This window comes from Zosterops lateralis, assembly GCF_965231275.1.
Source record: "Zosterops lateralis genome assembly, chromosome: 11".
In the NCBI taxonomy this organism is placed as follows: domain Eukaryota; kingdom Metazoa; phylum Chordata; class Aves; order Passeriformes; family Zosteropidae; genus Zosterops; species Zosterops lateralis.
Genome location: NC_139771.1, coordinates 5,165,872 through 5,183,419, shown reverse-complemented (window position 1 = coordinate 5,183,419; position 17,548 = coordinate 5,165,872). Strand labels below are relative to the sequence as shown.

At 42.5% G+C, this 17,548-nt stretch overlaps 2 protein-coding genes across 3 annotated transcripts in view; one reads left to right on the top strand and one right to left on the bottom strand.

The window, feature by feature from the left end:
* The window catches only part of CENPP (centromere protein P), a 114,914-nt gene extending 109,875 nt beyond the window's left edge, over nt 1–5,039 (top strand). For both annotated transcript variants that reach the window (XM_083869523.1, XM_083869522.1), the window contains 3 exons: nt 1,645–1,724; nt 3,064–3,155; nt 3,377–5,039. In XM_083869523.1, coding sequence (XP_083725649.1) covers nt 1,645–1,724; nt 3,064–3,155; nt 3,377–3,495 — 291 coding nt within the window. In that variant the 3' untranslated portion in view covers nt 3,496–5,039. The remainder of the gene's footprint in view (nt 1–1,644; nt 1,725–3,063; nt 3,156–3,376) is intronic.
* Nucleotides 5,040–5,133: 94 nt separating this feature from the next.
* The window catches only part of IPPK (inositol-pentakisphosphate 2-kinase), a 28,300-nt gene continuing 15,885 nt past the window's right edge, over nt 5,134–17,548 (bottom strand). Inside the window, exons 3-13 of the mRNA XM_083869518.1 lie at nt 16,386–16,481; nt 15,542–15,608; nt 13,878–13,999; nt 13,404–13,493; nt 12,749–12,807; nt 12,292–12,364; nt 10,782–11,061; nt 9,398–9,548; nt 8,182–8,284; nt 7,649–7,728; nt 5,134–6,660 (exon numbers count right to left, since the gene is read on the bottom strand). Of these exons, the coding sequence (XP_083725644.1) occupies nt 6,435–6,660; nt 7,649–7,728; nt 8,182–8,284; nt 9,398–9,548; nt 10,782–11,061; nt 12,292–12,364; nt 12,749–12,807; nt 13,404–13,493; nt 13,878–13,999; nt 15,542–15,608; nt 16,386–16,481 (1,347 nt within the window). The 3' untranslated portion in view covers nt 5,134–6,434. The remainder of the gene's footprint in view (nt 6,661–7,648; nt 7,729–8,181; nt 8,285–9,397; nt 9,549–10,781; nt 11,062–12,291; nt 12,365–12,748; nt 12,808–13,403; nt 13,494–13,877; nt 14,000–15,541; nt 15,609–16,385; nt 16,482–17,548) is intronic.

Below are 17,548 nucleotides of genomic sequence, written 5' to 3'. Positions count from 1 at the left end.
TGAGTTGCCTCTGGCTTCCACAGAACATAAATACCCCCCAGCTTGGGGGGAACGTGTCAGTCATGGCAGCTGCACAGGAACTCCTGAGACAGCCCTGGAAGCATTTATTTCAGTGTTTTGGCAACTGTAACTCTTATCTGGTTCCTCTGATCTGTTTTCTCTGGTGATTCCCAAAGGTCTGGGTATGGGCAGATGAAGTGTGGCTGTGTTTAGCTGTTTACCAGGATCCCTGGTAAATGAGAGATGCACCAGCTGAGTTCCAGGTAGAAACTAATCCTGCATTTCCAGTATCTACAGTCTGGAGCTAAAGGATCACTCAATCCTCCCAGGCCTCTGACACCAGGCAAGGAGAAGCTCATAATGGAAATCTGGCATGGGTTATTAAGGAGAAAAGCCTGGAAAACTCATTTTGTTATCAGGGGGCCATAATTCCACAGGGAGTAAAGCTGGAAGAGGATCCCTGCTTTGCTGGATGAGTGACCTTTGATCAGCCACACTTCTAACACTGTAACTGCCCTGCTCAGTGTCCTTCCTTCTGTGTCTGTGTTCCTAGGATAGATCATGGTTGTTATCCTCACAGTAAATACAGTGCTGGATAGAAATTAAAATGAGCAAATTCCATGTGTTTTATGTCATTTGGCATTCTGCACAGCCCCCCTTCAGTTTGTCAGAAATTCCTAAAGCAGAGCAAGGTCACATCTGGTAGCAATTTTGCTCTGCCAGATGAGGCGTAATCCCATAAAACCAAACTCATTTTCTCCAGTGCTGCTCGAAGCTGAGCTCTCCTGCTCCTTTTCCATAAGACCTGCTGCTTGTACTGGGAGCTCTGTATAATGATTCAGGCTGGGAAACTTTTCACACTTTATAAACTGCAAGGGTTGGAACACAGCTCTGTGTCCAGCACACGAGGCAGGACAAGCAGGGCACAGCCCTGGAGTCTGTGGCTCCATTCCATTTCCTTTTCCAGCAGCACATCCCTGCAGGATGCTGTTCCTTGGTGCTGGGTGTGCATCCCCTCATTGTCTGGGTAACCTGGCACCTGCAGGATCCATTCAGAGCTATGAGTTCTTCTCCATGCCTTTAAAATAGCCCTAAAGTTCTAAGGCTTTCACAAGACACGTGGACCACATCAGATGGACAAACAAAGCAATGGAGCAACCATCAACCTTTGCACATTGTAGTAACTGAAAATAATTCCCAGAAATGTGTAATTTTAATAGGAGCCAGTATTTTTATGTTTGGTCATGTTGCTGTTGTCCCATATTTCACTAACATTGGTTATTTTGGTGTCTCATTGCCTTAATTGCTCTTTCAAAGTCTTGTGTGTAGCTTGGTGTCCATCGCAAACCAGAGTGCACCAGTGACATGTCATCACTCACAGAGGCAGGGGGCTGACATGGTGATGCATTATAAGGTGTTATTAAATCTAATTAACAAACTTAGTTAAAATAAAAATGTTCTTTCAAGGTTTCCTGGGTTTTATGTAAGGATCCCTAAAAGAAAAGAAACCAACAGGTCAGAATTTCAGAGAGTGAATACTGTTACTCTTAACTTAGTGCAATCCACTGTGACTAGGGAGCTCTGGGTAGGAACCACCTTATCTGCTGTGATTTTTATGAACTAATTGAACCTTTTTGTTCACAGGCCAAGTATCCTGACATTGTGACCCTTCCAGAAGGACTGCTGGGAGATTTTCTAATTCTAAGGAACCCCAAAGTTCCTGGGTAAGCCAATAGATGTATTTTATTTCTGTATTTACACAGGTGAGGGATTGCACAGGCAGGGCAGCAGCCTTGTGCTCTGGTTCCAGAGGTGCAGGGATCCCAGTCCCATCCCAGCAAAGCCCAGTTCCTTGTGTCCTGCCATTAAAGAACAGAAAGACAAAGGCATTTACTGTGCAATGGAAGCAAAGCATCTGTGGTTATACTTTTCCATTGTTTTAGAAGGAAATCAGTTAGATGAAGGAATTATTACCTACCAGGCTCAGGGGATTTGTTTGGCCTCCCCATGAGAGATGTTCCAGTACATTTGGGATTTTCAGTGGGGGGAAAAAATCCTTACAGTTAAATGTAAGATGATGTAACTATCACTGTCAGGAATTCTGTAAGGGAAAGTAAGTATTTTGTGACAGGATCAGACTGCTCCCTTCTCCTGTTACACGGTGTTTTAACATGCTTTAATTTACATGGAAATAAGGCACAGCTCCCTTCATTATGTTTGTGTGTAGAACTAGCAAACAAACCCTAAGAGATGATGCTGCTTCATTCAGCCAAACTTGCCCTTTAAAATTAAATGCTTTAACTCGGGTGCAGGAATGAATTGTTCTATCTCTCCCAGATAGGGAAGAGCTTGCTTTATTTTACAATGCCTCCTCTGGTGCCAGGTGCCAATTCCATTACCCTCATTCCCTCTCAACCACAGTCATGAAACTCAGGACTATTAAAGTCATTTCAGTGACTTGGTAGAAAACAGCCTGGCATAGAAATTTGTTTGCAAAATCCCAGAACAAGCTGTGCACAAATTCCCAAAGGATTTGTAAAACTGAAGTGGCAAAAGGCTGACAAATCACATTGGAAGAAAACTCTTAGGAGTCTTTTAAAAAAAAAAAAAAATTAAAAGCAAAGAACTGCAGCAATGTAGGCCTTGGACAGATGTCTACCTGCCATGAGTCTAGAAAGGCCGTGAATAGCAGGGTAGCCCAGCACATCACCATTTATGCAAACACTTCTGAAAGAAGTTTCCTGTTCTCAGCACCTGCTCCTGAGTGTAGATATTACATGAGGGGTAGAGCCAGGGGACACTCAGTGCACTCCTTTGCTTTCCTCTCACTTTTACTGCACTGTGCAAATCTGGATGTAGCCAGAACCTTTCCTTGTCATTGGACTGATGTGTTCCTGGTTCCTGAATCCAGAGATGGTTCGTTGCATTACATGAGGCAACTTTTGTTGCAGAGCAACAAAAAGAGTTTGTTGAGCCTCGTGACTGCTGCACTTTCTGCTGTGAAAGAACCTCAAAGACAGCACCTGGTTAACCTGAACTGCCTTTCCTGTGCTCCTGCTACAGGTTTGAATTGATGATTGTCTGGAAGATCCATTTTGATGAAGACGGGACCACCACTCCTGTCCTGGACCTGCTGCCCAAAGTACCAGAGCAAGGTAACCTCAGTCCCTCCAGGGGCTGTTCCTGGGCTGCCAGGCCCTGGCTTGTTACAGCCAGACAAACCCACCCCAGTTCAGCAGCAGCTACACCTCACTCCTGTGTAACCTCCAAGGGCTCACAAAGCCTGTGTGCCTGCAGCATCCTGCTCTACCCCCCCTGCCCTCAGCACTGCTGCAGCTCTTGGGAAATAACCAGCACTGCTGTGTTTGTCCTGCAGTTATGGAGCAGAGGATGGTGACTGTCAACATCCCTGGCTGCTTCCGGAGCATGATCCGGCTCCTCGGGATCGAGGCCACCATGGAGAACCTGATCACAGTGCTGGGCTCACAAAAATGAATGCCAGCATCACTTACAGCAGGTAGCAATTTCAAAAGTTGTTTTAATTAAGATATTGTGTTACACGGTCTATAATTTTATTGAATATAAACATTAAGTTATTTTCCATTTAGAAACCATACTCATAAAACATGCTATCTGTACAATTATGGCACGTTATATATAAATTGTCATGACATGAAAATAAATACAGCCATTTAAATACAAAAATGCCAAATAAAATAGTTACATGTACAGAGGGATTTCATTATAAATTTATCTTTCTGAATCATCAATGTACCAGAGTGGTTTATCTTCTCAACATTTTCTAGATACTTGGAAATTGTTAAAAGATCATGCACTGTCAAAATCAAGTCCATAAAAATTCATTTCATTTCACAGCTCTGTAAAAGTACAGTGATTTTAAAATGACAATAGAACAGTAAGAGACTCCTAGAACAAAGAGTTAAACAGCTTTCTCATTAAATTAGGGCGGAAGAAGACAATTTGAAGATTTCAAAGACATACAATGCTAAAAAACCCAAAGGTAACTGTATGAAGTAACTTTGTTCCACAATGTGAGTGTTGAGACAGTGTTAAAGTAACCCAGAGAGGCCCGTGACACCCCTGGGAAGAGGTGAGCGAGTCACCTCCTGCCCACTGCAGCACCTTTGCATTTCTGACTTCCAGGAGGAAATTCTGGTGACTCATTACCAAAGCATCACCTTTCACACATTCATCCCTGAAGGAACAAAACAGATCAGACCAATGTCTCACCTCTCCATTTACTTCCATCAGATGTGCCATGAGCCCGTCTGGGAACGCATAGTGTTTCCAGGAGTTCCTGCTCTGCACTAGCACTGCACCCCAACCAAACTGATGGGATTGGAAGTCAGGTGTGGGGAGTAACAGTTCCTGGGACCAAGAGCCCAAACCCACCAGCTCTGGGCTCTCTCCTTGCCAAGGACAGAGCTGCTGGAGCCCCTGGCAGCACAACCACCCACCCCATGCAGCAATGGGGAAAGAGGTGGAGAAATCTGAACTAAAGCAACAGTATGTTTCTAACCCCATAAATGTAATAATCCACTATTTGATCACTGAAATGGTCTCCCACTGTTCTGACAGACCAGAGCCTGGTTTCTGCCAGACTCAACAACTGAACACCAGAGATTGGGTTCTGATGAATGGCAACTCTATCTTGTTAGATAAGGCAGGCTCATTTCAAGTTTGGAATCCAGTACACAGGCAAAATTCATTCCTACTTTTCCACTGACATGGAACTGGTTGAGCTGGTTTTGTGTAACCTTTAATTCAGTTCATCTTTAGCTCCCTCCTCCTTGCCTGAAAACGAAACTGTTTGCTCAGCACAGACACTGCTGTGTGCATTTGAAATGTGTGTAAAGTTACAGCATAAAAATCTGGAAATTTCCCAGCTGTGCAGGGTCCTTCTTTCCTCCTCTAATGGCTGGAGGCTTTCTGGATTTATAAGTAGCTCTCTTCGTGCATGTTTCCTTCGGGAAGAAGGGTTATTCCTGCTGTCAACTGCCAGGTCATTGTAGTCTCACATCCCAGGCCCTGCCCCAGGAGGGCTCCTGGCACTGGATGCCAGCACACATCTCTGGCACTGGGGCAGTGGTGGCTCTGTGTTTTATTTCTCAAGTTGTACCAAGGTACAGGGAGATCCTATTTCTGAATTTCAGGTAAAGTGGAACAATTCAAATGTTACACTAAGGTCTCAAATTTGTTTTTAGGAGTTAAGCTACATGACCCTAAACACCATTACTGGTAAGCACAGGCTCTACTCAGGTAAGAGGTGTTCATCTCTGCACCACTCAGGGGGTGCAATCCTTGAGGGAAAGGAGCTGTAGCTTTTATCATCGTACCCTCAGGTTTGGACATTCCCTTCAGTTCCAGCTCAGGATCTTCCCCAAGGATCATTTTACTGCAGCACCTCCCCAGCCTTCAGCTGCACAGAGCACTGCTCATGTGCACTGACACAAGCTCACGCTGGCATGAGTGACCCCCTGCAGCTGCAGGGAAGAAAATGGCATTCTGTCACCTTTTTCCTGTGTCATTTAAAGCAAAAGAGCCTGAAAGCAGCTGCTCATGCAGTGTGTGGGGCATCAGTGTAATAGTGCCAACATTTGACACGATCTGAAAGATCTGAAATGATCTGTAAAACTCAGACCATATTATTCTTACAGCTCAATTTAAATTAGGCAAGAGGAAGCTGTGGTTTCACCTCCAATAGCAGCATATAAGATACAGAGACAATAAAAACCAGCATGGCAGGTGAATTAAGCCTAACTATCATGTAAAACTCAAGGTTGCTTACCTTAACCCTTTGCACTGTGTTTCAGAAGCTTTAGGTAGATACAATATGATCACACAACTTCTGGAGGCAGCCTGGTGTTCCTAGTCCATGCATTAGTACTTAAATGTTCTGCAGTGCCAGGGCAGTTCCACAGATCAGCCACTGCATGGTTGTATTTTCAGTGGATTAATGCTAAAGTGTTGTATAGGTTTTGCCAGAGCATTCCCTCCTTTAGTAGGGATGAGGGAGACTCAAAGCACAGGCTCCAAGGCAATTCTTTTGTTAGTAATTAGGCTTTATATGTTAGTGCAATACTTCAGGAAACCTTTAATTCTGTGCTCTTTCAATTCTAAGGAAGTAACCTTTTCATATTAATTTGATATGTCCTCTAGTTCCAAGGTATGGCACATTGCCTGTTCTGTCACATTAAATACATTCATTAAGGTTATCTAGCAAATGTGTGGCTTAGTGCTATCCCAGGTCTCTGAGAAGGCATCAACCATCAGAAATCATTTCATAAAGCAAAAACATTCACAGCTGAAAAATGCACTGAACACAAAAGAAAAGAAAAAAAATCACCATAACTGTATTCCAATAATCTTTCACTTTCTCATGTGTATGAATAAAAATAACCTTAAGGGAATGGTTACACTTTATGAAGAACTAATGTGCAGTCTTCATTCTCCTTGAAGAGGTTGGACATGACTGGGTCATCTTTGGCCTGTACATTCTTCAGGTAATAGTTGACTATTTCACCATCGAGTTTGTACTGGTGGGGGATGCTCTCATAGGGCTTCAGGTCCAGGTCCAGCACAGAAACAGAGAAAGTGAATCTGGATTTGGATGTCAGTACCACAGGTCTTTGCTCAGAGCTGGAAAATAAAACCACATTGCACATGTGAGTCACTGAAACCAGTACTTCTAATTTATGTGTCCCTTTACAGAAGTGACTCTAATGTTTATCTTAGAACTTCTTTGGGAGCCCAAGAAAATAAACTGCAGCTAATGTAGCACTTAGGAAAGTATAGCTCCAGCTTTACCATTCCTGATGGGACCTTGCTGGCACCTCTTCCTTTCAGCTTCCACAGAGCTGAAGTCAAACATTACTCTCACTTACTGTATTTAGTAAATCTAAGCTGTTTCTAGGTGGTGCATACAAAGCAACAGCCTTATTAACCACCAAAAGCAGGAAAGGGACTGCAACTCCTACTGAGGTTCAAGGTAATAAAAAATTTAGTATGCTGTCCAAGCATGCCAAGGGATGGAGGGTTCTGAAGTCAGCCATTGCACAAGTCATGTCCATCACTAACACTTCACTGGAGAGCTGCAGGACAAATGCAGAAAACAGCATTCTCTAAAAATAAAAGGGCTCCAGTGAAGCAAAGCCCCCTGCAGAAGAACAGATTAGCACTGCTGACACAAGCCAAAGGGATCACATTGTGGCAAAGCCTCCTGCCTGACAGCCAAAGCTGTCACCTCTTGATTATTGCCTTGGTTTTATTCTAACTAGGCCATTAAAGGCTTGAAAAAAATGTCTCCTATGAGGACACCAAGGCAGAAAAATTGTACCTAGTTAAAACCATCCAGAACTACTATGAACAGTCAATTCAGAGTTTAAGAAGGGAATAAATATACAACTTTGATCCTTTTGATCAACTTCAGAAAAAGGCAAAATTCTTCAGAAAGAGACATTGGTCATAAATGTCTTAAATCAGAACTATACTAAAATGCTCACAGCCAAATATTTGGACACACCACCCCCCTACACTTCTTTTAACTGATTGAATTGTCTGAACAGTGCAAACATCCCAATTTCTAAACAACTGGAGCCATTCCAAAGCAGGTACAGGCAGCTCTTACCATTCATCTTGCAGGCAGGTGGAAAGGGCAATCATGATGGAGCAGTCTTTAGCAGTCATTGCTATTCTGTACTGCTGCACCTGTACAAGAGAAAATAACACACATTTTCTCTTAGATTGGTGTTTACCTGAGTAAAGCAACCTGCTCCTTACAAAAGGCAGCACTGCACTCCCTGTATTGGTTTGTTGGCACTTTAAGAGCTGGAAATTCTCTCTGTAACAGAAGGTTGGCAGGAGCAGTGCTTTTGCAGCATCCTAAGAATCATGTTTATTTCCTACAGATCACATTCCTAAAAGCCAAACAGCACCAGCTTCCTCAGTCTAGAAAGCAAATAAAAAGTTTTATTTTACTCTCAGGAACTGGTGCTACAAGCTTGTTTTTAACTGCTTCTGCTATAAAGATGCACCCTGCCACAATGAAGAGCTTTAACTGTGCAGACCCCAACGAGGCAGCAGTTCTGCCTCCATCCCTTTCAGTGAGACAGAGGTTAATTAAACTGACAGAGCAAACAACCTCAGGAAGTTGATCAGTACCTTTGTTAATGCAAACGCCACCGTCCCGTCATCTTCCAGGGAAAGGTCCAGCAGCTTCTCGTAAAACGCTTCGTTGTAAGGTCCATCTATCTGTAATGTACTTCTAAATAAATGTTAAAAGAAGATTTACAGACAGCCAAAATGATGTGCTGCTTTTCAGAGTGATCTTTCCTCAGCAGCCCAGACACCCAGATTAGAACAAGCCAACAATAACACTGATAAACATGTCCAAGTATTAACTCACTGCCAACCAACATCACTGTTAACAGTCCCTGTTATTCTCAGATCACTCAAGATTTGCTGCTGCTTAGGACCTGGGTTGTGGGGGGTTTTATAAACATGTATAATTCTTAATCCACTGCCATCTCTGTATCACTGCAAAATTATGGCGTTTTTGCAAAAAAATTAGTAAGTTTCAAATTTGTAGCAGTCTGCAGGAGCTCCAGAAGCCTTGCTGAAGATACATAAATGAGAAATATATCATAATATATTGATACCTATTTTTGTGTGTACATTATATTTTGTACATAAGAAGTATAAACTGGGGGCAAAGGCATATCTGACAGGGCCCTGCTCCAACACCATGTGCTAATGGGGGGTGTCCTGGGCTCCTTCCTTCCCCCTTGGAACAGCTGAGCCTCTGCTGGGAAGCTGAACCTGCCCAGGGGGTTTGTCCCACACAAAATCCCCCCTGGATCACAGAACACATTTCCAGTGCTCTGTTTCCTGTCTAAGTGCACAAAGCAGCAGCAGCTCCTGAGTGAAGCCAGAGTGCCCTCGTGTGAGCACAGGAGAGGAACAGCACCCCAGTGGAGGCTGCTTGGAGCAATTATTATTACACTAATAAGCCTTATTTGAGGAAAAAACCACAGCAGCTTGCATTCATCATACAAAACATCATTATCCCTGCAGACACTCCCATCTCTGCAGGTACTGGGGACAGGAGAAACCACCCATTTCACTGCACCTTTCTGCAAATACATAACCACCAGTACTAAAAGAACATTTTCCTCTATTAGCCTGTTGTGAAGTTTCCATAATCATTACTTAAAAAATCAGGCCAAAGTGACCAACATCAGCTGGAAGTTCATTCAGAAATTCAGATTATGCAGTGCCATGAAGGAAGGTTGTACAACATAACAGATTTGTGCACAGAGCCAATCCTGCCTGCAGTCCTGGTTACTCAGGAATGGAAAGAAAAGCCATCAAGTCTTACCTCTCTTCAGGAAATTCCTCCAAGTACTGTTCAACTCTGCTGTACAAAGGATAGAGTCCTTCAATATCCAGCATGTCAAGCATCTGAGCTTGAAGGGTTTTATAAAGGAGACAACCCCTTGGTAAACCAGAGCTTTCCAATTTATGTTTACCTAGAAGAAAACACATTTTAAAATAAGGCAGACACAAGTCTTAGCTTCCATTTGCCATTACATGTGCTTGTTTAAGAGTCCAAATACTTCTAGTCCAGTCACAGGTAGGGGAAACCTCAAAACACTTCAGTTTCCAAACAAAACTGCAAGGTGCAGGTACTGACCTGCAGATTTAAACAGCTCCTCTTGGATTGCAGAATAAAACACCTGGTGTTCAACTCTACAAACTACCTAAAAAAACCAAACACCAAAACACACCCACATCCACTGCAATCTACTCATTTTGAGTCCACAAGAGAAATTTCTCATCTGAGTTTGAAGCCACCACAAATTCACTTTGAACAGTCCAAACTGCTGACAGAAAGTAATTAGCATTTCAGCTGTGAGGTGTTTTTTTTTTAACTGAATTGTATTTTTATCAAGAATTGTATTTGCTATAATTTCTCTAAGACAACTCTTCCTCCAGCACTACAACAAACCATGGGCAGTGTAAAAGGTCTTCCTCAAAAGCAGAGTAAGAAATATGTTGTTTGTGTAACTAGGATAACTGGCAGCATCTTGAATAATTAGAGCTTTACAGAACTTATGCACTGAGTAATTAACATCATTCAGTTTTCCAACTATCACTTCCCATTCCTTTTCCCTCTGGTATTGAGACCTCTTTTTACCAGGAGAAGAGCATCTGAAGAAAAGAACATGAGCTGTGCCCTGGTGAGGGCTGACAGGAGGAACAGGGAAAGGCAAAGTACAGGTGTTGTAATAAACCAACCAAAACAGTCCAACTTCATCACATGAAACATAAAATTCCACTTATCTGGAATACCTATGATTGTTATCAGCTCACACTGCTATTTTCTTCCTTTTTTTTCCTCTACCACCTCCTGAATTTATTTTTACCCCTGTCATTAGCTACAGTGCTGTAAGTGTTCACTACAACGTCACATTATATTAACAACAATTATCTGGCAGGTACACATCTCAGAACTCTTTTTTTTTTTTAAATACCACCAGAATCCCCCTGTTTCCATTCTCATATTAGTATTTATAACCAAGAGACAAAGATCTGAACTGGTGCATCAGCCAAGGCTCTGAGAATCCTGCTCTGGTACAAAGTGTTCTTGCCCCTGGCAGGGGGCTGGATTAGGTGCCCTGTTGAGATCCCTTCCAACCCACACCATTCTGGGATTCCATGAGCACTAAATTATGGACAGTTTTTATAACATCATCCCTTACCATTTCTTACTAGCTCCTTATTAAAAGCACTTGCTTCACAGTAGCTTCTCCCTTGTGAAATGGGAACTGTCTTCATGTCACCTGCCCTGCAGGTGTCGGTGCTACTCAACAGCGCCGTGGTAATGACGTGAATTAACTCCTTAACAATTGTCCTTGTGCAGTGGGGACCACTGACCAGCCCATTGCAAGGGAAAAAGAAAGGCTTTAAGTGACGAGCGAGTTCGTTCCAGTCTGAGACACAGTCCTGGTCATCCTTACAGCCATAAATTAGCTCCCCATTCTGCAACAAGGAGAAAAAGAAGCCTTTAGGCACGGCAGGAAGTCAAGTTATTCATACTCAGAGCATCAGGTTTAATATTTCAAGCACATAAAAGTGTCATTACCTTAACAATCTGCATAGAGACACACAACATTCCCAATCTCTTAAAGTTTTGTCCTCTTAAGTCTAATCAGAACCTGCAGGTAACAACTTCTGAATGAAAACCAAAACCACTGTTTAAACCAAATTTACTTTCCCAACATAATGACCTATAAGGAATCAGAACAATACAGGTGAATGATACTTGGCACATTTTTCTATCACTTCTTTCTAAAAAATGTCAGGAGTGAAAAAGCACCATGTGAAACAGCCTTCTTTGACCAGCCCAGACTGGCAAAGGGAGGGCTGTGAAAGGGGACAGGTGTGATAGCTACCTGTACTAGTACAAAAGGAGGCCAGAATTTATTATTATTTATTTCCAATATTAAATCAATAATAAATTAAAAATTATTTGTGATAAAATTTATTAAATAATAATAAATCGAATTTCCAATATATATTATTATTTCCAATATTAAATCAACTATTTGAATTACTTAAACTTCTATGAGAAGTTTATTTAATATTGGAAATAAATTGAAAGAATCTTGTTTCCTAGAATTAATCTGAAGATCTCCACAAATCATCAGTTACTGCTTCTTATTTTTCCTACATGAGTGTCATGGGATGCCACTTTTTCCTTCCTCAGTGAGGCCTGCTGTGCCTTGGGCCTGTGTCAGTGCTCTAACAAGAACAAGCCAAGTTCTCCATTTTCTTCTTACTGAAGTAGCACAAAGTTTTAAAACTTTGGCCACTGTATGAGTCTTTTTCTATTAATTGTTCCTCAGTGATTCCTTCCCACTAAAGGAAATGGCCCTAAGGCTGCCAGAGCTTCAGGAGCATTTGGAAAATGCTTTCAGCCACAGGGTGGGGTTGTTGGGGTGTCCTGTGCAGGGCAGGAGTTGGACTCTGACAATCCCCAAGGGTCCTTCTAACTCAGGATATTTTGAGTCTGTGAATTCGGGGAAATTATTATTTCTCTGTCTTCACCTGAAATGTAACTAAGAACTTTCCCATTTCCTTCTCTTGATGGAGTCCAACACTGATGGTCTGATTAGGTAGGTTTGAAGGAACATCTTGACTGTTTAGATGCTCAAGTCAAATTGGTTAAAATCCGAGGCAAAAAAAGCAAGCAGAGATTTAACTGTTTACCTTAAATATTTTTAAGTTGTTCTGTGCCTCCTGTAATAAGCTCTTCAAAGCAAAGTGCATTCTTTGTTTATTTCTAGGGAAAACAAAAATACAACATAAAAAATAAAGCCAAGGATGTTTTATCACAGCCTTTGGATGTTCACACCTGGGGTAAGCACATGCACTGAGCACATTACTCATACTGAGGTCATTGCAAAGGCAAAGTCAATTTCAGATCTGAGTACACTAAACAGCTCTTGAGTGCAATGTTATGCTGCAGAAGGCAGCTCTGATTGCTGAGATAGGTGTAAAGGGGCAGATAGCACCAGAAATAATCACTGTAAAGGTCCAGACAAGCCAGCATTGATCATAACACCTCAGTGAAAGGGAAAGTAATCCAAGCAAAAAATCTGGAATCCCGATTTTTTTGGGGTATTTTTTTTGAGGTTGGGGAGTGTCAAAAGTACAGAATCCTTACCCTGAGAAGAGATCCAATGGGCAATATTTACTTGGTCGCTTCCATTTTCCGTTGGCTACCTGTGGAAAGGCCAGAGCACTGCTGTCACCCCTCCACCTGCAACAGCTGCTCTCTCATTTCAACAGCCAGGTGTGTGGCACTGACATCCTGCCTTCAGAGGTCAGGACATTTAAACTACTTTGAACACAAAATTCATGACCATCATGGGTGTTCCCAGTCATTTTTAACTCAAATCATTCAAACTGCATTCACAAGGGGAAAAGGTCACATGAAATCCCAGGGAGTCACAGTCACACCATTCCAGAGTCACAGCAGACACGAGTCCATGAACTCTGTGCCTGTTACGTGCTGTTTGTTGTAAGTCACAGAATGCACTTGGTGAGCTGATGTGGGAAAGAAGTTCCACATCAGACTTTACCCAATCCCAGTGTCCACAGTCCCCAAAGGCTGATACTGGATTTGTTTTGCTTCCAGCTTCCCACAGAACATGTTCCATCTCTCACTAAACAAATTCACACCCAGCAACTCAGCTGTGTATCCTCCTACCAGCTTTAGTCATATCGGAGATTTGAGCAAGTTTCAACAGGAAAGCAAGCTTGGAACAGCAAATAAAGCACACTACAGTCAAAGGAAAGCAAGGTGACTTAATAATTACCTTTAGATGCTGATGCATACAGTAACGACACACCTTGTGCTTTATCTCCTGTGAAACATGGCTGGAAAAAGGAATGAAGCCACACTTTGGCTAAAACAAACAAAAGAAGATTGTAAATACAAATGTCTCTCTCTACAGAAATATAAAGGCACACAATATGCACATATTTATGGTTTAAAGGAAGCTTTTTTAAAATTAAAAATTCCAGCACTTAAAAGCTGAATTACTCCCTATTATTTTAAAAAATAAAGACACACAAAACTGCAGTGGCTTACAGAAAAGCCTATTAACACCTGGGAATTTCCCAGGTTTCAACAGATTGGAACTGGAAGAGGGAGGAGCTGTTTCCTGCTCTGGGTCACAGTGAAAGCAGTGAGCTCTGCCTTCCCCCACTGCCGCATTCCTTGGAAGCTGCGGGGCCCGTGTGCAGCTCAGGAATGCCAACAGCCCCTTGCCCCGGGCTGTCCTGCGCACCTTGATCTCGATGCAGAGGATGGGCCGGTGCTCGGCGAAGCGGAAGGTCTGGAGCCGCGTCAGGTTGGGAAGGCACATCGCGTATCCGCTCAGCGTGTCCATGTCCTTGTCACAGCGACACTCTGGGGACAAGCGACACGGTCAGGGAAATCAGCTCCGGGCTGTTTGTTCACCAGGTGGGGCGTGGGAACACCACACACGTTTATCAGCTTTAGCCCATTATGCACTTGCACAAAGTCGCCCTCCCCATTATCAATGCCTGGTTTCAGTTTCCTCAAATCTGTCCCAGACACTCGGAGTGTCCCAAGAGCTGCTGTTAATGGCAGCTCCCAGCTCAGCCCAACAAAGGGGAGGCCTGAAACAGCAAGGAAATGGACTGGCCAACGACAGGTAAAGTGACTCCTTAATGTGTTTATTCAAAGATGGGATCTCCCCTTTGCTTGCTATGCCTGACCTACCATCCCTCAGCTGATCTGAAAACTGCCAGGAATATCATAAACTTAAGAGGCATTCTGCATAAAAATCCTTGGAATAATCTCCCTCCATGTGCATCCTTTGAGACACAGAAAGGTCTGTGAGATTGTAGCTCAAAGTTAACAAGAGCACAGAGCTCCAGCTTTTCAAGTATCTGTTACTAAACAGACACAACAGAACACACCTTCCTGTTGCAGTTTCCACTGCTAAGAAAAATGCACACTCTGAAAAATATATTGCAATAGAAAGAATAAATCTGAGAAACCAAAGCCTCAGGCACCAGCCTGTCATGCCATACTGCCTCACCAGGATGAGCAAGAAGCCTTCTGTCTCCAACAAAATGTTGAGGTTTGTTTTCTTTTTCTAAATTTAAGCAAAAGTACATCCTTCACACCTTCACAGCTGAAAGCCACTTGCCAAACCAGAAAGGCACAGAAATCTGAAGTATTAGAGAAGCTCCTTTGCATGCTACACAGGCTTATGTGAAGGATAACATTGAAAGAAAATCTTTGAGGCTTAAAAAAAACCCCTCCTGTTAAAAACAGAATATGAGATTCACTGTTGTGGAGCACCTGGACGCTTCCCCACAACCACATTTCAATCCTCAGAAGCTGTGAACACACCAAGTTTACCTCTGAGAAATAAAACTGAACTCTATCATTGATTTCTTCCAGAGTATCACTGATTTTCTAACTTTAGTTAGACACTTTACTTTCCTCACTGGATCCTGGCACTGTGGAACTGCCTCTAAAATAGGTGAGGAGAAACCAACAATGGAGTGTCCTGTGTTCACTACATGTAAATTAATTCCTTTTTTTCCTGGATCAAAGTCATCAAAGCACTTGAATACAGTACTTTGATTTAACTCTGTATTTATCGTCAAGGAGTTTTGCTAAAGCAGGAGTTTCGCTAAAGCAGGCGTTTCTGGCCATTCTCAAGAACATTTGGGGACATAAGACACCAGGAGGGCCAATCTCTTTGCCCATTTAGAGCTATCACATACTCACATACTACTTTTAATTTCAGGACACAACCCATTTTTTCCACAACAAATTTTAAACTTATCATTGCCTAAATATTAAAAAAAGCTTCTTTATATTTTGTAATGTGATGCTTTTTTTACTTTAGAACAAAGAAAAATGCTTTACAGCTTGAGGAAGCCCCTTTCTAATCCCATCCCTGGCACTTACCTGGCCTCTCTGGCTGGATTTTCAAACAGAGTTGTCTTACAAAGTCTAAAGGCAGTTGAATAATTTCCTATTGGAAAGAAAAGAAAAAAAAAAACCAAAACTTTTTAATGCAAACATTATTAGTCAGTTTGGGGGTCTTGAAATGGAACAGCAAAGTTCAGTGGGTTACACAAAGTACACTGAAGTACACAGTCAGCAGCTTCTGCCTCTGATTCACTGTCTGTGAACACCTGTACCTGCAATCAGTGCAACACCTGTCCCTCTATAAAAACCAAGGACTAATTTAAATAAATGAATGACAAAGAGCATTTTCATTGCAAGTTTAATGTGTGTGAAGGAACCTGCATCACTTTGTCCTTCCTACAAATGAAAAAGTCCCGTGTCTCACATCCCACCCTTCCAAGGCAGAACTGTGTAACTCAAGTTCCCGGTGAAGCTGTAACTTTTTCATTTATCTGATGTTCAGTGAACAAGATCTGACTGCCCTGAGGAACAGAGCAAGGGAAAAGGTGACCTCTGACTGCACAGAAACCTCAACAATTTATATGAACCACCTTTCTCCTCTTGTTTTGCAGTTTGTCTAAAAATCTCTCTCACACTCCCCTCTTGTCTAAGGCAGAGCAAAGAAATGGCCACACTTTTCATCAGTAGCTTGAAACAGCCAAACCACTGAGGACAATCCAATCACCTCATCAGCACAGAGCAGGACCCCTGTTTCCATCCAAATGCTTCTTGTGTCTATCTTGCAAACCCTGTTAGTTCCTTTCACTGGCACTCAGTGTTTCCCCAAACACTTAAGTGTTTACAATGCCTAAGACGTTTATTTTAAAAACAAATCATTTACCCCGTGGTGAACATAGTTCTCCCCAAAGAACTGTTTCATCACATGTTTTCCGAAGTCTACGATGTTTTGCAGATGGTGCAGTATTTCCTCTGGAGTCTGGAAGACAGAAATGTGGTAATTGAACTCCAAAATAATGATAACAACACTCCAGAACACACATATCCTGGTCAGTGATTTAACAAATAACTTAATTGCTGAGCTTTTGCAGGTCAGTGCACACTGAAGTCAAACACACATCAAACGTGCTGAATTTGTTTCCCTACTGCTGCCTCAGGGGCTGGGACTAACAGAAAAATGGTCAGAAAAGATGATGCTTCTTCAGTTTCAGGGGGAAAAGGGGAGAGAAAGTGATAAAGGTGGAAGGAGTGGAGATTTTTCAAGACCTACTCTGACCATTATTCATAAAACAGCTCAGAGAACTCAGCAGTCCAAAGAGGTGCCCAACAGCTGCAGTGCAGAAGAGGCTTGGAGTGTTACAAAATACATCATGGAGATTGGGAAGAGAATGGCTGCAAAGACAGACAAATTCCAAACCTCAGCATGAGGAGGTCCAGAACTTGCCACCTGTCCCAAATCCTGCCCCAGACAGTGAAAAGCCTTACTCTAATGTGATATTCTGTCATTTCATAAGGACACACCAAGGTCTTCTACAAGACAAGATGCCAAAAGCTGGAAAGGAAGCTCTGTGAGTGCTGGAAGCAGGACAGGGACAACTGCACAGTCAGACTTGGACAGACTCCCGGGCTCTGGAGAGGGGAGCAAAGGAGCTCCACAGCAACATTATCCCGTTCCCAGCACACTCTGCTTCTCTGCAAGGTATTTTATTGTTACAACAGACAACCTCAGAGCTACTCTGTCCTTTTGTTACACACACAAAAACCCACTTAAAACCTCACAGTAAGATAAAGTGGAGGAAAAGAAAGTGCAACACTTGGGTACATGTTAGCAAAGCAGAGAGGAAAAACAAGAGCAGGAGAAAAAAAATATAAACAGAGCAGATAAAGAGAAAATAAAATACTAGAAGGCACAGCCAGACACTGACACAGCCTAGAGAAAGGAGGAAAGACCATCCAGCACTAATCACAAATGACAAGAGAAGTCCTTCTTTAACTCATACAGATCCTGAATGGTGAGAAGGGACATCACATCATCTCATCAGTAAC